The 23,363-nt window shown below is 40.7% G+C and overlaps 1 protein-coding gene and 2 long non-coding RNA genes across 5 annotated transcripts; 1 reads left to right on the top strand and 2 right to left on the bottom strand.

The window, feature by feature from the left end:
- Window positions 1-1,190: 1,190 nt before the first annotated feature.
- On the bottom strand, window positions 1,191-19,817 carry LOC102554148 (uncharacterized). Of its 3 annotated transcripts, none has more exons than XR_005496267.2 (5): window positions 19,563-19,817; window positions 19,031-19,381; window positions 3,584-3,802; window positions 2,796-3,003; window positions 1,191-1,274 (listed from the first exon to the last, which is right to left on the bottom strand). It is a non-coding gene; the product is annotated as an uncharacterized LOC102554148 (long non-coding RNA). The 3 variants fall into 3 exon arrangements; XR_597065.4 differs by having other exon boundaries at window positions 2,796-2,892; window positions 19,563-19,813; XR_005496266.2 differs by lacking the exon at window positions 3,584-3,802 and having other exon boundaries at window positions 2,796-2,892; window positions 19,563-19,813.
- On the top strand, window positions 5,844-7,420 carry LOC134483063 (uncharacterized). Its single transcript, XR_010059902.1, has 2 exons — window positions 5,844-6,329; window positions 6,976-7,420. It is a non-coding gene; the product is annotated as an uncharacterized LOC134483063 (long non-coding RNA).
- Window positions 12,927-16,414, bottom strand: Ralgdsl10 (ral guanine nucleotide dissociation stimulator like 10). The gene has a single exon (XM_063277710.1). The coding sequence runs from the start codon at window positions 16,367-16,369 to the stop codon at window positions 15,686-15,688; it is 684 nt and encodes a 227-aa protein (XP_063133780.1). The 5' UTR covers window positions 16,370-16,414; the 3' UTR covers window positions 12,927-15,685.
- Window positions 19,818-23,363: the final 3,546 nt, after the last annotated feature.

The raw sequence follows: 23,363 nt of genomic DNA, 5'->3' as shown, positions 1-23,363 counted from the left end.
CATGCCCTAGTTGGCATCAGCAATATTGTCTGGGTTTGGTGGCTGTATGTGTATGGGCTGGATCCCCGGGTGGGGCAGTCTCTGGATGAGCTTTCCTTTAATCTCTTCTCCAAACTTTGTTATCTGTATTTTCTCCTATTAATATTTTTGTTCACCTTTCTAAGAAGGACTGAAGCATCTGCATTTTAGTCATCCTTCTTCTTGATCTTCATATGGTCTGTGGATTGTATCTTGGGTAACCCAAGCTTTTGGGTACTATCCACTTATCAGTGAGTGCGTACCATGTGTTTTTTGTTGTTGTTGTTCTCTTTTTTTTTTTTTGTGATTGGTTTACCTAACTCAGGATGATATTTTCTAGTTCCATCCATTTGTCATTGTTTTTAATAGCTGACTAGTACTCCATCTTCTGAGATCTTCAATTTCTTTCTTCAGAGACTTGAAGTTCTTGTCATACAGATCTTTCACTTGCTTGGTTAGAGTCACACTGAGGTATTTTATATTATTTGTGACTATTGTGAAGGATGTCATTTCCTTAATTTCTTTCTCAGCATTTTTATCCTTTGAGTAGAGGAAGGCTACTGATTTGTTTGAGTTAATTTTATATTCAGCCACTTTGTTGAAGTTGTTTATCAGGCTTAGTAGTTCTCTGGTGGAACTTTTGGGATCACTTAAGTACACTATCATGTCATCTGCAAATAGTGATGTTTTGATTTCTTCCTTTCCAATTTGTATCCCTTTGACCTCCTTTTGTTGTCTAATTGCTCTGGCTAGGACTTTGAGTACTATATTGAATAGGTATCGAGAGAGTGGGCAGCCTTGTCTAGTCCCTGATTTTAGTGGGATTGCTTCAAGTTTCTCTCCATTTAGTTTGATACTGGCTACTGGTTTGCTGTATATAGCTTTTGCTATGTTTAGGTGTGGGCCTTGAATTCCTGATCTTTCCAGGACTTTTAACATGAAGAGGTGTTGAATTTTTTCAAATGTTTTCTTGGCATCTAATGAAATGATCACGTGTTTTTTCTTTGAGCTTGTTTAGATAGTGGATTACGTGTATGGATTTCCATATATTGAACCATTCTTGCATCCCTGGGATGAAGCCTACTTGATCATGATGGATGATCATTTTGATGTGTTCTTGGATTCGGTTTGTAGGAATTTCAATTTTTTAAAAAATATTTTGACATTTGACATTGTCATTATAACAGTTTGAGGTTTTTATTGAGTGCCATTGACTTTCAGTTCTTCACAAAGATCAATAAGATTTCCAAATAAAACTTCAGAAGATATCCAAAACACAGGCACAAGACACATGTGAAAAAAAAAATCAAAGCAGAGTTATGCTTCCAAGAAACCATAGCTCCTCAGTAACATTATTCACAGTCGTAAGCTAGATAACAAAGCAGATAAAGGCCTCAGATGTTTACAGTAAAAATAACTAACGACACGAAAGAGTATACAAAAGAGAAGAAGAATTCAACTCAGGACTTGGTGAGGAAAATCAACTAGCGTAGAGAAAACAGTTGTGAAAATGAACTGGAAAATTGGAAATTTGGATGAATCAGCAATGTGAATAAAAATTCAAGGAATAAAAAATTAATATTAAAAAAAGAAATGTTGAAAATGAAAATCTCAATAAAAATTGTAGTATACCACATGGTGGGTCATATCCAACCACGACTGTTCTTCCAGGAGATCTGACCTTTGCATGCACTAGGCATACACATAAAACATATACATACATGCAGGTAGACACTCCTGCATATAAATAAATAAAAAAAATAATGGAAAGAATAGATTTTATAAGAAAAAGGAGACTAAAGACAAGTTAGAACAGAACCCTTCAGAGTCAACAGAGCAAACCAGCAATACTAATACATTGACAATACTAATAAATCTCATTATTTTTCCACTTAAGCTTCTATAATCTTTAAATGATATTACTGTGATTTTGGTATGTTTATATATTAATATATTTCTTTCTATATTCCAAAGAACAAATTCAAGGCCATACTTAGGTCTAATATCTATTAGAATGTATGATATAGGGGCAAGGTGTACTGGCAATTGTGGGGCTGGAGAGATGGCTCAGCTGTTAGGAATGTTGGCTGCTCTTGCAGAAGACTATGGGGATAACTTTCCAGTACCTGTGTTCAGCAGCTCCTATGTGTCTTTAACTACTGTTCCAGGGGATCTGATGCCCTTTTGGACATCTTGAACACACACACACACACACACACACACACACACACACACACACACACACACACAGACACACACACACATACACACCACACACACAGACACAGACACACACTCACTCACACACACATGTATGCACACACAGACACATACACACATACACACACCCTTTATGCATTCATGAATTTGAGGCAGCCAATCACATCACATCCTTAATCAGGAAGCAGCGAGAAATGATCAGAGGTTCTCAGCTTTATTTCCAGTTCTTATTCAGTCCCGGGCCACAACTCATGTCATGTTGCCATTCACAATTACAGCCGCTCTTCCCATCTCAATTAGGGAAGAAACTTGTGTCGTTATGTATTTTATATAAAAACTGTCACAATGAGACAAATATCTTTATCCTATGGTATGTATCGTAAATATAAAATATTTGCATATATGAAATTTAAACCGGATGCCTAGGGAAGTGCACACAGAGGCTGCCTGACTGTAGTTCAAGGATCACAGGCTTTATCTCAGTCTGAGCTGATCTCAACAGCATTTCCCTTGTGGCACTGCCTTTTCAGGTAACAGAGATGTAAGAGTTAACTCACCTTGGCAGTTCATAACTTCACCAGCTGGTTAAGGCAGGGTAGGAGTCCTTGCAAGGAGGCTCTGAGAGGCCATTGCCTGAAGCTGGGGAGACGAACCCTAAGAAGCAAGGGAGAGCCAAGGATGCTGCGTGTATGGGATATCCTCCAAGGAAAGCTTCAGGCGTAGTGGAGCCAGTGCAAGGGAAAAGTTGTGTGTGCTACAGGTAAGCTGGAGGGGCAGAGTTACACAAGCCCTTTAGAACCCAGACTCAAGCATGAGTTCCACATGTCTGACACTGATCTGCAGGATTTAATACCTGCCCTGCTGGGTTTTAGTCTTGCTTTGTTCTGATCTTTCCTTACTGTAACGTTCTTCCCTGCTGTAATGGAGATGTTTATCTGTTTCCATTATGGAACATTTTTATTGTTGTTGTTTATAAGAGCTCATGGTTAAGGGTTTGCCTTGAGTTTCACAAGACCTGGACTCTGGACTCATAAACAAGCAGACACTATGGGAACTCTTGAAATTGGACTCATTGTACTTTGCGTTATGAGGTGTTTGTGAGCCATTGGGCACAAGGTGTAGGGTTATGGTTTAAAATGTTATGTGGACTTGTGAGACTCAGTAGTTACTGCCAATTTGACAAAGTCTAGAATCACTTAGGAGACAAACCATTAGCCGTGTTTGTGAGGGGCTTTCTAGATTTGGTTCATCGAGATGGGAAGAACCACTGTAACTGTGGCTGGGTGGCACCAGGACATGGGTTGAGGTCCTAGGCTGAATAAGAAGTAGAAATAAAGCCGTCTACCTCTCATCATTTCTCGCTGCTTCCTGACTAAGGATGCAATGTGACCAGCTGCCTCAAGCTCTTGCCACCAGGACTTCCGTGCCACAGTGGATTGTGTCCTTGGAACGTAATCCCAAAAGGTTCTTCTTTCCTTTTGGTGCTTCTGTGAGCGGTTTCATGGCGGTGATATGGAAGATGAATACCCCATGAAACTGGGAAGAGCATGAGAGTGGAATGGATCTTAAAGGACGCAGGGGTGGGTAATAAACGTCAGAGAGGGCCATGAAGTACACGTGTGAAAATCACAAGGGGCAATGTTGGTATGGGAGAGAGGGGCCAGAAGAGCATTTGGTGGGTGTGGGAAGAATTGGGAGAAGGGGAGAAAATAAGAACAAAGAACATAAATATATAAGTATAAATATAAATGCTACAACGAAACACATCACTTTATAGGCTTACAAAATCCAGGAAAAATAAAAGAAAGCAAAAGGAAGGGACTACCTGGATGAGGGAGGGAAATTGCCAAAGTGGGACGGGCTGAAAAGGGTAGGGCAGTTGGTTACGAGGACAAATAATAACAAACTGTAATGACGTATATGCATGAATGTTTCATGGTGAGAGAGTGGTTTATAGTCTAACTTAATTTTCAAATAACCTCAGGAATGTTAACTTGTAGCAAAATAAAAAAAATCAGGATATTATAAAACTAGAGATACAATCTATAAATTCGGCAACAAATGTATAAAAATCTATAAATGGCACTGCACTTAATAACAGGCTATATCTTATCTTTAAATAGATATGAAGCGTTGATCAACTTGATCATGTTAAAGGCTAGAAAACAAATCATCACGTAATACCCTGGATTTCATTGAAAATACATTTGCATACAGTGGACTTAACGCATGAATCGCGAGACATTATCTATAAGTACCCTTAACGTTTAGAAATTTAGACAGTTCTAAAACTCCCTTGGTCAATGAAATGAAACCGTAATGTCAATTAAATTAAATCATGAAACCTAGCATATCAGAACCTGTAGGGTGAAGTTCACCACAGTCAGTAATCGGCCGCCATCAACTTCCAAATCCACCGTCCTTGCCTTGCTGGAGGCAAGACTTTGTGAACTGCACCAGATCAGACTTTGTCAGGAGCGGAACCCGGAAGGACACGGCAGCAAACAGACTTCTTCCTGATTCTGGTTCCTTTATTTTTCTAGGCTGATGGGAACTAGCTTTGGACAGGAACGAGCGGCTTTCCCAATGAGCTTTCTCCTGCCTCAGCATTCCCAAGCGTTCGGGGCTGTTTTTTTCTGAGCGCGTCTACCCTGCAGATAGCTCATGGATTTGCTGTGAGCATCTTCTTTCTCTGGCGTCTCAGATGGCCACTTTTGAGTAATGCCACCAATCTAACTTCTCAGTCTGTGACTCCCCAATGAGCTATGGCTACTCTCTTGAATCATACGGCCTGGAAGAGATGGTTCTCTCAAAGATTTCCCCAGGAGTGCTTTTCCTCAGCTCCGGAAAGGGATATTTGATCCCCACGTATTCTATTTTATGTTCATTAGCATTCTCTTTATAACTTGGCATGCAATTCTTTGTTATAATTAATAATTTAATAGTAAATTTATATGCAAATTACTAGGCTGATTTTTTTTCCCCTCTCTCTCTCCTGGTAGAAACCTGACTACAACACAGAAAAGAGTCTGCTGAGTGAAATTTATAGCACTTAACACATGAAAGGGGAGAAGTTCAAAAGCAAGGGTCTGAAATCTATCTCAAACAATGTATGCTAATTGCACACACTAATATATAAAAGGGATAGCTTCTTGACTGGTTACTTTGTGCTAACTTGACGTAAGTTGGAGGCATCTGGAAAGAAAGAATACCAACTGGGAAAATGCACCCATCAGGTGGCTTGTACGTCAGCAGCTGGGGCATTTTCTTGATAACTGCTGTAGGCGGGCCCAACACATTGTGACTGATGCTATCCTCTAGTAAGTGGCCCTATATTGTATAAGAAAGAGCAGGCCAAGGTGAGAAAGCCAGTAAGCAGCATTACATGGCCTCTGCTTCAATACCTGCCTCCAAGCTCCTACTGCGAGGTTCTGCCTTGATTTCCTTTCATGAGAGACTACAACTGCGAGCTGACACAAACCCTTTCCTCCCCAAGTTACCTTTGGTCATGGTATTTATCAAGCAACTGAAGGCACACTGAGACAATATCCAGGTTCATTTAGAGGGTTAATTGTATTTTGAAATTGACTACTATGATTCTTATGTAAGAGAAAAACACAATCATATTAATAGTCATAGAAAATATCTGAAATATTCAACATTCACTTGTGGTAAAAATACTCTTAGCAAGTTAAGACCATAAGGATAATGTGGTTATCGATAGTCATAAAAATCCTATGGCAAATATTAATTAAGGGTGAAACTTTTGGGGGGTAATCTCTTGTGTTCTGTATTGTCTTTGTATTAACGCAAATGCTGATTTTTCTGAGGGCAGTGATGTGAGTACAGGGCAGACTTTGGTATCGTTGTTTTCATTAAGCACCACTTGTCTTACTGTTTTGCAAAATCTCCTCCATTACTTTCTGATTGGATTAGTGAAGAGCTGAACAGCCAATAGCTAGGCAGGAGAGAATGGGCGGTACATCCGGCCGAGGTGGGAACTCTGGGAAAGAATCAGACGATGGTGACTCTTCAGTCAGGCATGGGAGAAGAAACAGGTGTGGGTACTGAGGAGAGCTAATGAGCCTGCGGTAGGATGTAGATCTGTATAAGCGGGTTAATTTAAGTTATATGAGTTAGTCGGGGACAAGCTAGCTGAGGCCAAGCTATCATAATTGATAAAAGGTTTCTGTGTCTTTACTTGGATGGCTGGTGGGTGGGGACAGTACAGTGGCAGAAATTTTAGAAACATTTTAGTTTTAAGAATCATGGGGAACGGGGAACAGGATCAGATAGGGGGTGGGGCAGGAAAGAAGCCCAGAGGGCCAAGAGAGTGAATGGAAATTAGCATCCTGGGGGTGGGGTGGGGTGGGTGTGGGAGGTGGGGAGACCCTCTCGAAAGTACCAGAGACTCAGAGGTGAGAGACTCTCAGGATTCATTGGGGGTGATCTTAGCCAAAATACCCAATGTTGGGGAGAGGGAACTTAAAGAGACCACCTCCAGTAGATAGACAGGGTTTTACGTGAAGGGACAGGATTACTAACGCACAGTCAAACTTCCTGACCCAGATTTGTTCCTGTCTAAAAGAACTGCAGAGGCAAAAATGGATCAGAGACTGAAGGAAAGGAGGTCCAATGACCAGCCCAACTTGGGATCCATCTCATGGAGTGGAAGGGTGGGGGTCAGGGTGGGGACCAAGGCCTGACACTATTGCTAATGCTATGCTGTGCTTACAGATGGTGGCCTGGCATGAATGTCCTCTGAGAGGTCCTACCAGCAGCTGACTAAGACAGAGGAAGATACTGACACCTGACCATTGGTCTGAAGTTGGGGACCCCTAAGGTTAATTAGGGGCAGGATTGAAGAAGCTGAAAGGAGAGCGACCCCATAGGAAGACCAGCAGTCTCAACTTACCCAGACCCTAGAGAACTCACAGAGCCTGAGCCATCAACGAGGAGCATACATAGGCCGGTCTTCGTGGTCTGGCTGAAGTGAGAGAAGATGCACTTAATTCTCAAGAGACTTGAGGCCCCAGGGAAGGGGGCAGCATGGCGGGGGGGTGGGGAAAGCACCATCTCATAGGCAAGTGGGAGGAGGAATGGATGAGGAACTGTGGGTCAGGGAGACTGAGGGGGGCAAAGACTGGAATGTAAATAAATAAAATAAACTTATTGAAACAAAGAATCAGAGCAAGACAAAGAAGAAAACTGTCCAAAACCAGTAACATGAGGGCCCATAAAATCAAAGTCTGGCAAACTGGACAATATTCAATTTGTAAGGTTTTAGTTACTAAACAATATTGTTAAGAGAGTCTGTATTGTCATCGAATGAAATGTCGATATATATTTAAAATAATAATGATGTATGGCTACATATCATATAACATGTATATAATTACATATTAATTATAGTATATTATTAATATGTAATCATATAGCTATAAATAATTATATAGGAATATAACCAATGTAACTAAATGATAATAATTATATTCATTGATATAATTACATACCTTTATACCTGATAAAATTGATAATTAGAATATGTGCAACATTTTTAGAAACTTTAAGTAATGGGCAGGGCAGCAACAACGTGAACAGAGTTTCAGATTTCAGAGAATTTCAGAAAAGAGAGTGTCTCAAGGCCAAGCATGTATAAAATAACATATTTAATCCCTAATATTGCAAAATAAATATAGAAGTAAACAGTGTTTAGAATGTAGCAAGTTGGGATTATGTAAGCCTGTAACCCAAATGCTATGTGGGTTTGACGCAGGGAAATTTCTGGGGCTTCCTGGCTGCAGGTTTAACCAAAACCAAGAGCTCAGGGTGTGGGAGAGAGTGAAGGAGGAGGACATCTAATGCCTTCTCTGCATATGTCTCAGGCATATACACATCTATCCTCAAGTGTGTCCACACCATACAAACACCTGCCCTTCCGTCTATACAAAGAAATAACTGGATTCACGAGAGACATCATGTAGCTCTGGCTTTCTGGGCTTCTGTTATTTCACTCAGCATAATCTTTTCCATTTTCATCCATTATCTGTACAGTACATTGATGATTTCTTTCTTTCTTTTACAGTTGACTAATGTGGTAAAAATTTAGAAGCGGCAGAACTGGTTTTTGTGCAAACCCTGTTGGTCGCTAGTTCTGGCTCCAACGGGCCATTGGAACTAGTGCTAATTCATCTCAGATTAGTATCTCTCCCCGTGGCTCTCTGCTAGCCAAGAACTCTCTGGTTCCAGCCACCTGGTAAAATCAAGACTCAGCAAACTGTAACCCAACAATCAGATTTACATGTTCAATTCTCAATCCACAATACATCCGCACAATAAACTTACAACCAATTGATAAGGATATAGACCGCCCACCTAGATAAGATATAATTTGCCCATCTAGACAAAACAGAATCCTGTACACATCCATCCCTTAAGAATAGTCAAAACAACCTGTAAATGTGCAGAGAGGAATCTTAACATCAGCCGCCATGTTCTCTCCACTGCCTCCCCCTCGCTCCTGCCTCCCCTCCTCTTTAAAACTTTTCTCCCACACATCCTTCCTTCTCATCCAATGACAGGCCTCATTCTATCCTGTACTTGCCTTTACCTGCATAATGATCTCAACCTACAGACTAATATTCATATATATATATATGTGTGTTTATACATATATGTAAATTTATTTATGAATCCATGAATCTGTTGATGGACGTATGATCCCACTTCCTAGCTACTGTGACTAGGCCATCAAGTAGCACGAATGTGGAAGTGTTTCTGTGTAGAGTATGAGGTTGTCTTGGGTGTATGTTCGAGGGCAGCACAGCTGGATCGTTTGACAGTTCTGTTTCTAGTGTTTTGAGGCATCTCCAGACCGACTTGCAGAGCGATCGTGCCCACCAGCAGTGGATGAAGAGTTCCCCTTTCACTCCATCCACATCAGACAAAAGCCAGGGAACTAGAAAGGAACCATCGGCAGGGTGGGGAAAGGAATACGAAGACAGGATGGATCGATTATAGGTAAAGCAAAGCAAGGGATGTGGAAAACTGAGGGTGGAGAGGCTCAAACAGGGCAAGGAGTATAGAAGCATAAAAGAAACCAGGGGAGAGCTGACTGACCTGAGGAATGGTTATGAAAGGCTGTATGGAAGCTACTCCCTCACAACCCACTGAACAAAAGTAGTTAGAGGGGTGGTGGATTATCTGTGAATTGAAAGAAGACAGGGTTAATGGATTAAGTGGGGGTTGGGGAGAGGGGATGGTGAGAGAGGATGTATTGGAGGGCTTAAGTAAAGCTAAGAATATATGAAAGAGCCTTATAGAGACCCACTGGCTCCAGAGACATGTAGCAGAGGATAGCCTTATCTGACTGACATCAGTGGGAATGGAGGCCCTTGGACCTGTGGAGGCTTGATGCCTCAGCGTAGGGGGATGCTGGAGCAGTGAGCAGGGAGTGGGTAGGGGGGTGGAGGAGCACCCACATAGAGGCAAAGGGGAGAGGGGAGGAGGGTGGTATGGGGAGGGTCGTGGAGAGGTAACTGGGAAGGGGGATATCAAGAAAAAAAAAAGAACAGGGATACTAATGCAAAAAAAAAAAAAAAACCCCAAAAAGAATTTGAATGGAATTTCCCTTCACGAGTGAGAAATGCCACTCCTAAAGGACGTGCATCATGAAATGAAAACCATAATGTAAGGTACGGGACACCTTCCGTGAGATGTCATTGGCTAGAGAGGCCCCAGGCGTCTCCAAAACAACAGGGCTTATTGCCTTTCTTTCCCTCTGCAACTACGACAAGACCTTATGGTGGAAGACATCAGATCCTTTGGCTGCAGGATGTAGAAAAGTTAATCTCATAACAGCCAGGGAACTTCTCCCCTGCTGGCTAGTTTTTACAGCACCACAGTTTTTAGGGAGGAAACATATCACTGGTTTTACCCAGTATGCACTGCAATACTGACCTGCCAAGTAAGACTTGCCTGCTGGTACAAGAGTGGCCAAGAGCGGTATGACTCTTACAGGATAATGAACCACTTTTGGCTTTCTGATTGGATTGCACCTGGTGCAGTAATTTTGGTCATACGCCTGTGCTAGACTCTGTGCTTATTTTCTAAATGATTATCCTCTCCAAGTGCCATTTTTAGATCCCAATAACAGTCAGAGAGGTTTCTTTTTTCAGTGAACAGTAATTGGTGAAGAGAGGCATAAGCCGGTCAAAGTGTTCAGTCCTAAATGGAACATCTATACTCCATAAAGTACAGAGAATATGGCAGAAGAGGAGGTTTAAAGAACTTAAGACTAGAGGACGGAGAGGAACGCTGTGAAACATTATCTTCTGGACATGACATGGTTGTCAAAGTCATGGGACACAACTGCCATGGTTACCTGAACAACGTCAAGCCAGCAAAAATCCCAGCATTGGTGGGATAAATAATTTCTGGTTCTCCTGCCTTACTGAGGAGAGTAGAAATCTCCTGGGGGAAGAAACAAACATTCTTGTTTGAGTTGACCACTGATAGTTTTTTCCTGCTGCAGTTGACGGTTCTATACCCATGTACATATATGCCCCACTGGCCATAGTGGGTTATAAAACAAACAAACAATTAAAAAAGTCATGAACTTGGGAGGGGCATTTTGGGTAGGACATGATGGGAGTTGGAAGGGAAAATGGGGATTGATCCGATATTTCATTAAACATATGAATGAAGTTGAAGAATAAAGAAAAAAATTTCCTTTATTGAAAATAGATTCTTTTCAATCAAACTGATTACAGTTTCTCCTCTTTCTACTTTTTCCAGTTTCTCCATTTCTCTCCTTACACCTGGGTCTACCTCCCTTTTGTCATTAGGAAAGAACAGGCTTCTAAGGGATAATATTAGAATACAACAAATTAAAGTATAATAAGAAAAAAAATCACACAGGAGTTGGACAAGACACACAGAAGAAAAAAGAGCCCAAGAGAAGTCATAAGAACCAGAGACTGATTCATTTTCACTCCCAGGAGTCCCATAAAACCACCAAACTGGAAGTCATAATAGATACGTACCGGACCTGGTGCAGGCCCATGCAGATCTGTTCATGCTCTCAGTCTCTGAGTTCATAATGAGTTTTAATCATATTGATTTAGATGGCTTTGTTTGCTTGTTGTCCTCCATCCCGTATAGCTCTTATAACCCTTCTCCTTTCTCTTCTGTAGGGTTTCCTGAGCCATGACGGGGAGAGTTTGATGGAGACATTCCATTGAGGGCTGACGTTTCAAGGTCTCTCTCTACATAATGTCTGGCGGTGGGTCTCTGGGTTTGCCCGTTTGCTGCATCAGGAAGCTTCTCTTATGATAGCTGAACAAGACACTGACCTATGAGTAAGGCAGAATATCACTGGGAGCCAGTTTTTCACTGTTACTAATTTGCTTATTTAGACCGGGAGTATTTGGTTTTCTCTTAGGTTCTCGGGCTATCTAGTCTCTGGTTCTTGACCACCCAAGGAGTATCAGGTATGGCTTTCATCTTGAGGTTGTTTGACATCCTTGGCCAACGACTCAGTCAGATGTAACCCAATCCCAGTCCTACAAGCTTTATTTGGTGACAAGAGATGGCTGGATGGGGGCTCTCCCCCATTGTTTGGTGAGTTCATTTAGATCACTTCATATATGTATATATTTTAGGAAGCTTCTACTGAATTAGGTTTCCGCATTATCTCTCAAGTGGCTCTTAATTTTAGCTGTCTTTCCCTGTACTTCCCCCTCATTCCCTTCTTTCTTCACCTTCTCCCTTGATCATTCCATTCCAGAACTCCCATTCAACTGTGACTCTTCTATTTCCTGTTTCTAAGGGGATCTGTGCTCTCTAGCCCTTTATTCTATAACTGTCCTCCGTGGTTTCATGGTGGTAGCTTAGTTATCGACTTGACAGCTAATGTCTATATATAAGCAGTACATACCATATTTGTCTTTCTGGATTTGGGATGCCTCACTCAGGATGATTCTTTTCTAGTTATATCCATCTACCTACAAATTTCATGATGCCATTTCTTAAACTCCTGGGTAATACTCCATTGTATAAATGCACCACATTTTTCTTTATCCATTCTTTGAGGGACATCAAGATTTTTTCCAATTTCTGACTATTATTAATGGAACAGCAATGAAAATGGTTGAGCGAGTGTCTCTGTGACGGGATGAAGCATCCTTTCGATTTGTGCCCAACAGTAGAAGATCTGGATCTTGAGGCAGATCAATTCCTGTCTTCCTGAGAAACTGCCACAGGATTTCAGTAGTTGTACAAATTTGTAGCCCTACCCCTCACTTCACATCCTCATCCTCATGAGCTAGTTTTATTGATTGTATCTAGTCTGACTGTTACAAGATGAAATTGCAAAGTACTTTTGATTTGCGTTTTCCTTATAGCTAAGGACGTTGAACATTTCTTCAAGCGTTTCTCAGCCACTTGAGTGTCTTTTATTGATAATTCTCTGATTAGATATGTACCCCATTTTTAATTAGGTTATTTGCTTTCTTGAGATCTATTTTTCTTTTTCTTTTTCTTTTTTTTTTATTAACTTGAGTATTTCTTATATACATTTCGAGTGTTATTCCCTTTCCTGGTTTCCAGGCAAACATCCCCCTCCCCCTCCCCTTCCTTATGGGTGTTCCCCTTCCCACCCTCCCCCCATTGCCACCCTCCCCCCATAGTCTAGTTCACTGGGGGTTCAGTCTTAGCAGGACCCAGGGCTTCCCCTTCCACTGGTGCTCTTACTAGGATATTCATTGCTACCTATGGGGTCAGAGTCCAGGGTCAGTCCATGTATAGTATTTAGGTAGTGGCTTAGTCCCTGGAAGCTCTGCTTGCTTGGCATTGTTGTTCATAAGGGGTCTCGAGCCCCTTCAAGCTCTTCCAGTTCTTTCTCTGATTCCTTCATCGGGGGTCCCGTTCTCAGTTCAGTGGTTTGCTGCTGGCATTCGCCTCTGTATTTGCTGTATTCTGGCTGTGTCTCTCAGGAGCGATCTACATCCGGCTCCTGTCGGTCTGCACTTCTTTGCTTCATCCATCTTGTCTAATTGGATGGCTGTATATGTATGGGCCACATGTGGGGCGGGCTTTGAATGGGTGTTCCTTCTGTGTCTGTTTTAATCTTTGCCTCTCTATTTCCTGCCAAGGGTATTCTTGTTCCCCTTTTAAAGAAGGAGTGAAGCATTCACATTTTGATCATCCGTCTTGAGTTTCATTTGTTCTAGGCATCTAGGGTAATTCAAGCATTTGGGCTAATAGTCACTTATCAATGAGTGCATACCATGTGTGTTTTTCTGTGATTGGGTTAGCTCACTCAGGATGATATTTTCCAGTTCCAACCGTTTGCCTACGAATTTCATAAAGTCATTGTTTTTGATAGCTGAGTAATATTCCATTGTGTAGATGTACCACATTTTCTGTATCCATTCCTCTGTTGAAGGGCATCTGGGTTCTTTCCAGCTTCTGGCTATTATAAATAAGGCTGCGATGAACATAGTGGAGCACGTGTCTTTTTTATATGTTGGGGCATCTTTTGGGTATATACCCAAGAGAGGTATAGCTGGATCCTCAGGCAGTTCAATGTCCAATTTTCTGAGGAACCTCCAGACTGATTTCCAGAATGGTTTTACCAGTCTGCAATCCCACCAACAATGGAGGAGTGTTCCTCTTCCTCCACATCCTTGCCAGCATCTGCTGTCACCTGAGTTTTTGAGATCTATTTTTCAAGTTCTTTCTGTATATTTGATATTATCCCTCTATCGGATATGGAATTGGTAAAAATCTTTTCCCACTCTGCTTTGTTTGAATGACGGTGAGCTTTGCCATGTGGAAGCTTCTCAGTTTCCCCGAGGTTCCATTTATTAATTGTTCTTCTTAGTACCTTTACTGTGTTCTGTTCAGAAAGTCTTTTCCTGTGACAATGAGCTCAAAGCTATTCCCCATTTCCTCTTCTGACCTGTTATATGTATGCATTTTATGTTGAGATCATCACTCTACTTGGAGTTTTGTGCAGGATGGTAAGTATGGTTCTATTTTGATTCTTCCACATTCACCCATGAAGTGTGACTAGCACCATTTATTGAAGACACTGTCTTTTTTTTTCCTATGGTGTATTTCTAGCTTCTTTATAAAAGATCAGGTATCCATAGGTGTGTGGATTTATGCCTGGTGTTCAATTTACTTCCATTAATTAACATGTTTTTTTTTGTGCCAATACCATGCTGTTGGTATTTGTATAGCTCTGTAGTATAACTTGAAATTGGGAATAGTGATACCTCTTACAGTTCTTTTATTATTCAGGATTGTTTTATATGCCCTTTGTGTGTGTGTGTGGTGTGTGTGTGTGTGTGTGTGTGTGTGTGTGTGTGTGTCCTTATGGAGCTGAAAATCATCCTTTCAAGATCTATAAAGAACTGTGTTGGAATTTTAATGGGGATTGCTTTTGGTAGGATGTTCATAGTTACTGTGCTAATCCTACAAATCTATGAGCATGGGAGATCTTTCCAATCTGCTGATGTCGTCTTCAATTTCTTTCTTTCTTCAAAGTTTTTTTTTTTATCATACAAGTCTTTCACTTGCTTGGTTAGAGATAACGCCCAAATATTTTGTTATTGTGAAAGGTGTTGTTTCACTGATTTCCTTCTCAGTATGTTTGTCATTTGTATATTGGAGGGCTACTGATTTTTGTCAGTTAATTTTGTTTATTGCTTCTTTGCAGAAAGTGTTTATCAGCCATGAGAGTTTTCTGGAAGAATTTTTAGGGTCACTTAAATATACTGTCATATCTTCTGCAAATAAAGATAGCCTTACTTCTTCCTTTCTAGTTTGTATCCCCTTGATCTCCTTCAGTTGTCTTATTTCCCCAGCTAAGATTTCAAGTACTATATTGAATAGCTATGGAGAGAGTGGGCAACCTCATCTTGTTCTTGATTTTAGTGGAACTGCTTTGAGTTTTTTCTTCATGTATGTTGATGTTGGTTATGAGAAAAGAATTAGAAAAGTAGTTTTCTTTCTTTCTTTTTTGAAAACAAACAACAACAAGTTATTAAAACCAATACTTAAACACAAAATTGAAAAGATCAGAAAGAATAAAAAGGTGATATCTCAGGGGAAGGAGAAGGCTGGCTGTGGGCCTGGAACTGCTGCTAGATTGAAGTGAGGGGCTGAGCACCCGGGGCAGGAGCAGTAGCACAGATACAGGGCAGGCCCACACAAGGTGTGACAGGGCCATTCTCTGAAGATGTAGGCCCTCTGTAGCAAGTAGGAAGTTAGTGAAAGATACATTGTATCTACAGACAAACTGAGACACAAGTTCAACAGCTGCTATCATGTGTGCTGTCTGTGCTGCTGCTGCCACATCTGGTTGCAGCTACTCATGCTTCACAGAAAGTTCTGGAGGTTTTTGTGCCCTCCAACTCTGATGCACAAGTTGGTTCTGGCTCTAGAGTGACTCTTTTCCTGCTGTTTTACACCCATCCAATCTGTGGATCTGAGGATGTGTGTCTCCCCAGATCTGAGCCTTGCTCATCCTTGGATGGGAATCCTTGGCTTGATTGTCCTGCATGAGAGTCATGAACCTATTGACATGGACACTAAGATCTAAGTGTGCCATACACACGTCAAAGTAGGCCTTTATATATTTCAGTATGAACAGTTCCGAGGTGTTCTTGTCCATCCATGTTTCCAGGAAGCTACAGAGGGTGTTATTTATTTGTTCATCCTCTTCACAATAAGGGCTGAAGTTGGCATACCTCAGGAACAGCTGGTCCAGTACCAGTAGGGGGGTGTCAAATCTTTGGTATGTGATCACAAAGGCAGGGACATAAAAGGTGTCCCCTTCCTGCAGAGAAGGCCCCAGGTTGTTCCTTAGCTTAACCACAGCCTCTGTACTAAAGTTGGAGTCTCTATAGGACTCCCTCAGGTCCTGTGCTGCAGAATCATTCTCATCCTTGTCTGTGTGCTCCTGTCCTTGACTGCTCCTGGTCAACGATCTTCCCTTTCGGGAAAATGGCCACAGGCGTTGAAGACAAGAGCCAACCCTGTGCCTCCAGACACCACCATGGCCTTCCCTGTTGTCTTTCTTGAGGCCTGAGCCTCGAGTAGTCCGAAGACAGCAAGAGAACATCCTTCCTTCTCTACTGTTTCTGGCAAGTGAGTCTGCAGGCCTTGCTCTAACCGGTGGGTTGCCTGGTTACCAAGGTTCTGTATTCTTAGGTCATTTTGAAGAGGTTGGTTCTATTACTGTCCCTTCTTCAACAGAACTTTCCTTAAAGGCTCCCATTCCCCCTCTCATTTCCTAGGTACACAAATTAACATAGGTAGATATCAGAAAAGTAGTTTCTAAAAACAAAGGATTTATAACGAAGAGGACAGGGAAGAGGGTATGGTTCATCATGGACTGCAATCAATGATACCAGCATTGAACTCTGAAGATAATACAGTTTGTGGGAAATAATATGTGGAATATAAGAGGAGGGAAACTTAGCTATGGGATAGCTGTGAAAGCTGGGAGCATCAGAGTTCTAAATAAATCAATGGAGCCCCTGGATGACATCATTAAGTGGAAATGGGCAGTTTCTTCACTGCATTGGACATTGAAGTAAGACTTCGTGGTTGCTGGGATAGAAAGGGAACAACAGCAGGGGAGTCTGTGGTGGAAAATGTTAGCTTATCTCTCAGAAAAAGCATCTATAGAGGAAGGTGTCTAGAGGGACACTCTGATCTGTAGAAATAATTTTCCATCATGAAGCTATCTAAACATATGAGTAACAGCTACAGGGAAGCAAAAATCAGGGTTAGAATGAGATACCAGAAAGTGGTTGAGGGGCTGATTTAAGAACAGAGGTGGAAGTGTTCACCTTGAAGAGAAGCTGCCTGCCACATATGTCATAGAGTGGGGAATTATTCTTGTGTATGTGTGAGAGAGACTTGTGGGGGGAGGAAGAGAAAGGGAGGGAGGATAGAGTGAGAAAGAGTACAGAGACTGTGTACTTAATGACTGGAGTTAGTAAGAAAGTGAGATAAAGGACAGATGGTAACTCCAGCTTTCTGGAATCAATACATGACTTGAGGTTTATTGAGTCATCAAGGATTCTAGGTGATGTGAATGGAGTAGAATTTACTTATAACCTATTGTTTAGAGCAGCCCAGTATCAACCAGACTGTACCTACTCTCTATTCCAACTGGACCTTCCCACAAATACATGTCTTTGAGCAGCATCGAAATGAAGAATCTTTGATGCTGGGTCCTTCAAAGCCTTAGGGATCACCTAAGCATCTCTGCCCAGACCTCTACTCAGTTGCCTCTGACTGTCTGCTCTTTACCTGTGCCTCACCCAGATGAACCTTGGGTTACTTTCCACATTTCTATACCTGTAGATTAGACAGTTAATGGCCTCCTTTGCTGATACAAGAAGCAGAATGTACCATCTAGAAGCAGTCTAATGTAACACTTTAAATTTAAAAATATTAAAGAGAATTTATGAGGAAAATCACATCTTCATAGTATGAAAGCAGCAAACATTTCTTTTGAGCCAAGACACACAGTGAGCCATTGTGTGCATACAGAGTAATCATCTGTGTGAATCGTTCTTTGGGCTTCTGTGCAGAAGGATGGAACTGCAAAAATTCCAGAAATTAAACTAATCATCTATTTTTGCAAGCAGAAAAGATGCTTTGAGTTTTAACTTAAAAAAAATGGGAAGGAAGAGGGGTCACAAAAGTTTATTTTAGTCACATTTAATGAATATAGTTTTCACAGGTAATCCGAGGATATTCAGAGCTTATTAACAAAATTAACAGCTGTTACCATAGTATAATTCACACAGAGAAACCCAAGCCCATGTTCGCCAATTATTAAACTATATAAATCCAGGCCCACATTTAATAACTTACTGAAAAGTTGTGCCTAGTTGTGATAATTCTCATTGTAAGCAAAACAATCCATTTCAAATCTAGCAAACCTCTTATACTTCGGAACAGTAATTAGTACCCACTTTGTAACATAATTTTCTTCTGTTTTGTTTTGAGTGTGTATGAAAACTTTCAACTATGTCATTGATGACCACCCAAATCAGGTCAATTTTCTGTCACATGTAACACCCACTACTAGTCCCATTGTCTTAGTTATGTCTTTTGAATACTTTAGAATGGTCCCATCGTTACTACACTTATCTGAAACTCGAAAGCCCTGGCTTGACGTTACTCATGATAACTATTTCAAAAATTAATCGCCCCATGCCAGCAAGTGAAACTCCAGTACGAGGAATGGGGCTTCCTCCTTTTGAGACATCCGCTAGAGTCGCACAGACCCACGTGCATTACAGGTTGTTCCCAATACTCTTGGTGACACTCCAGAACTTGGTGGTAAAACCTTGTTGCTTAAGATACCACATGCTTGAGTCATAGAACATGGCAGAGTCAAGCCGGTATCCCCTTAAAAATGCCATCCCTACTGGTTTGTTTTCATGGGGCTGGAAGTTGCTATGCCTGCTTTTAGAGGAGAAAAAAAAATCCTTCATTTCACCCAGCCGTGACCCTGAACGCTACTATAATGACCGGCCTGATAGATGATGCCCGTTTGTGCACTAGTGGCTTGGACGTCGTGGCTGTAACCAACCACTTTCTTCTCAGATCTAAGGCCGGATTCACGGGATTGTGACGCATACTTGGCACTGTTAAAGAGACCAGGAGTTTGTGGCCACACAGGTTACAGACCCGAAAGGGGAACTCAATACTATTATTCTACCAAATAGCCGTGGTATTAAAATGACTCGTAAGGACTTACTGCTATGTCCAGAGATCAGCATATCCCTCAAGTTTCATCACAGAAGAGGCTTATCACAGAGACTCTTTTGGTGGTTTGAATGAGAAAGGTCCGACACAGTCTCAGGCATCTGAACACTAGGCCCTTGGTGGTACTGTCTGGGGAGGTTTAGTTGGAGTAGACTTGACTAAGGAAGTGCATCATGGGAGTCGGGGGTGGAGCTTAGAACAGTCCGGCTACTTCAGTTCGCTCTCTTTACTTTGCGCTCGCTCGTAGTTCAAGTTGTGAGCTCTCAGCTTCCGGCTTCAGTTGACACACGTGCTGCTCGTTGCCACACTTCTCTGCCATGATAGGCTCTTCCCCCATCTGGATCTGTAAGTACAAATAAACTCTTTATATATTAATTGCCTTGCTCATGGCGGTTTTATATTATTATTTTTTTTAATCACGGCAACAGAAAATTATACTTCTCAGTTGGTCAGGAAGCAGAGAAGAAAAAAAAAAAAAAGATTGTGGAGTTCTCAGACATAAATGAGCTACGCGTATCTCATACCTCTCCCCAGCACTCAAGGATCTTCATGGAAGGGGAGTTTTGAAAACTGTAAGAATCAGAGGTGACGGACGGCTCCAAAGGAACAGTTTCCAGATACAACATGGCAATTGTACGCATGAACTCACTGCAATTGTGACAGAATGCACACCTATAGAACTTCCGTCCAGCCAAATCCCAGCATGGAGCAGGGAAGGTGGGCACACGATCCTATTGCTGTCTTGGCATTTGTTAATGTTGGGAGAGGGCGAGTCAGGATTCTTTAATGATGCGACCCCTGGTAAGCTGATCACATACCAGGGCAGGTCCCACTCCCAAGAATGGCTGGACAACAAAGCAGACTCGATGAGGAAACAAAAAGAGCAAAACCTCAAAGTTGGTGGGAAAGTATGAGAGGGTGTAGAAGGTGGTTATAGGAGGAGCTGGGGGAGAATATGTTCAAGATACATTGTATGTAATTATTAAATAGTCAATAAAATCTTGTTAAAAATCTACAATGTTCTGAACTTAAGCAGTGTTGTGGTTTAAATCTCAAATGTCCCTCAAAGCTCATTTGTTGAATACTTTGTCCCTAGGTGGTGGCGTTAATTGCGAAGATTGTAGAACATTTGGGAGATGGAACCTGGCTGAAGAAAATGGGTTACGGGGGTGGGTTGGGGGGGGCAGGCCTTGAAGTTTTCTATCCTAAATTTCCTATTCATTCTCTACTTCCTAACTGAGCGTCAATGCGACCAATATTCTCAGCTTCCTGATGTTCCGAATTCTCTATCACAGTGGACTGTGTCCCTGGAACTGTAAGCCAACACAAAAATCTTTCCCTAGGTGATGTCAGTCAGGCATTTTTCATCACAACAATGAGAAAAGTAACTAATCCAGGCAGAGGTTATAGATCACATTTCCTTATCAAACACTTTATCTGCAAATAATTGATTTAAAATTTCACATGTATTGATTATTGAATTAGACTTGAGACTGTAAAAAAAGTATCTAATGGTTATTATGAAACGCTGAAGAACATCAGATAAAATAAAATATGTGTTTCACCAATGTCCATTTTTATTTCCGTTGTTTTTCAAAATTATTATAATTTTTGTAGAAGTTAAATTTATTATGGTCCCAAATTTTTGTATGACCAATGCTCTGCAGATGCTTCTTTGCCCTTTAGTTGGCTGGATGATTTCAGAATTAAATTCTATTTCAGAGTTCGATTGAAGGGACTGTATTTGTTCAAATTGTTATAAAAAAGGGGAAGCAAGTTAACATAACATCCATCTAAAAATTTTATTACTGGAAAGTTTCATTCCTTTGGGACATAAATACTTTCAGTGTTCACACCAATGTACTCCACTTGATGGAGTGTTTTAAGTTGTCATGAAATCAATTAGATTTATTGCAATTCAAAATTGCAGGATATTTCTATAGTTACTTTCTTACATGCCCTCCATTTTCCCTTCTGTGGAACCATTAGAATATGGTCAACAATATGTTCTTTGTTTTTATTTCATTACTTGCATTTTTTTTTTTAAAAAGAGAAATCTCTCACAAAGCATTGTTCTTTGAAAAGCATCCTGTTAAAGTAAGGTCGACTCACTTGGGAGAGAGGTATTACCAGGTGAATGAAGCTGAAATTGTAGGCCAGCAAAACCCTATTTCCTTCAGTCAATTACTGTGTGCAGATAACAGCAAATAGGCCGTTGATCAGAACCTGTGAATCAGTTATCCATTGCTCTGAGTTAGCAAAAGCTCGTTTTACTCTAAGAACATCCTAGGTGTTGACACGATTTAAAGTTTGTGCGATGTTATCAAGAACTCGTAAGTTTTGATGAGAAAATATCTCATCTTTAAAAAAAAAAGAACTGAAGGGTTCACGTCACATGCTTTTGAAAGTCACATAAAAGTCTGATGAGGTGTGTTTGCAGGGAATTGTGGGAATGACAGAGCGTCATATATAAATGGCGAGACTTTAAAAATATGCACAGCTCCCATTATATGCTCTACGATTGATTTGCATATAATTTTATTTACCTAAGTATTTTGTGCCCTTGACTTTATTATAGGTTCCTTGTGAAGTTGCCATGTATTTTTATACCTGACTTTATAATTCATAACTATCATCAGAAGGGAATTGAATAAGAATATGATTTCTTCTGCTGAAGACCAACAAAATGTTTGGCAGAATCTTTTGTCCTAACAGGGTTTGTGGACACCATTAACTATTGGCACTAGATCAATGCCAATTTTATGATTAAACACATTGGGCTTTGAGGGCTAAACTGTTTTTGTGGCACTGAGTGCTCTGCTATTTTAGCACATCGATAGTAGCAGACAATAGGTGAACTGCTGGTATGGCTATGTTTTAATAAAACATTATCAATGACAGCAATCTGATCATAAACATTTTAAATCTGTTTCTGTGCTAGGTCTAATTTGAATTTAAAAACTTGTTATAAGAGATAATTATAAAAATAAATATATCACATAACCAGTTAAAAAGGCTGACTGGATCAATTACTATATCACACAAATTCAGACTAATTAGTGTTCAGCAAATTTTGTGAATCTTGTGGAATCTTATCCATGCAAGTGGGGCTGAGAGTTATTGGACGGTCTAAGGTCTCTGTTTCCTAAGAGAAGCTGCAGGACGGTAGACATTGGTACTTTCTACTTCTCTTTTCCCATCATTAGGCCTTTAGTCTCTCAAACCATGAGTCAAACACATTTTCTCATTGTTGCAGAGAAGTTAGGAGACTTCCTAACCAACAACTCAGAGAGGTGCCCCTCTTTTTCTTGTTCGTTTCTTTGTTTCCTTTCCTTGTTTCTATTTCTTAAATATATGAATTTAACATGCTCAGGCCATACACTATTTTTTGTGTATGTTTGATTTGAATGCTGATCCTTTGGTATTCTATAACCAATAGGCAGTTCTTTTTTCTAATATCAGCATTCCTTACTTGACTCTTATTTCCTCTATGAGCTTTCCCTCTTCTGTGTTATCTTGTCTATTGGTGTCAGCACTGTTTAGATCTTGTTTAGGTAGCTGTGTTACTGAGAATTCATGGACGTATCTCCTCTGGCATTTCTTTTTTTTAAACTTTTTATTGATTCTGAGTTTCTCATCGTGCACCCCAATCTTACTCATCTTCCTTTTCCTTAGTATCCACCCTCTGCCTTTGCAATCTCTCCCTACAAAATAAAATTAAAAAAATGATCAATCAATCAAACAAAAACTCATCTTCATGTGGAATCTATAGGGGTGACAATGTGTCTGCCATTATATATTACTTGACCCCTTTCCCTCATTGCTTTTAATATTCTTTCTTTGTTTAGTGCATTTGGTGTTTTGACTATTACGTGATGGGAGGAATTTCTTTTTTGGTCCAATCTATTTGGGGTTCTGTAGGCTTCTTGTATGCTTATGGGCATCTCTTTCTTTAGGTTAGGGAAGTTTTCTTCTATAATTTTGTTGAAGACATTTACTGGCCCTTTAAATTGGGAATCTTCGCTTTCTTCTATACTTATTATCCTTAGGTTTGATCTTCTCATTTTGTCCTGGATTTCCTGGATGTTTTGGGTTAGGAGCTTTTTGCGTTTTGCATTTTCTTGGACTCTTGTACCAATATTTTCTATGGTATCTTCTGCTCCTGAGATTCTCTCTTCAATCTCTTCTATTCTGTTGGTGATGCTCACATCTATGACTCCTGATCTCTTCCTTAGGTTTTCTATCTCCAGGGTTGTCTCCCTTTGTGGTTTCTTTATTGTTTCTATTCCCATGTTTAAATCCTGGATGGTTTTGTTAAATTCCCT

The sequence above is a fragment of the Rattus norvegicus genome, chromosome 18, assembly GCF_036323735.1.
Source record: "Rattus norvegicus strain BN/NHsdMcwi chromosome 18, GRCr8, whole genome shotgun sequence".
In the NCBI taxonomy this organism is placed as follows: Eukaryota; Metazoa; Chordata; class Mammalia; order Rodentia; family Muridae; genus Rattus; species Rattus norvegicus.
The sequence above is the reverse complement of the archived record's forward strand: the minus strand, read 5'-3'. Positions and strand labels throughout refer to the sequence as shown.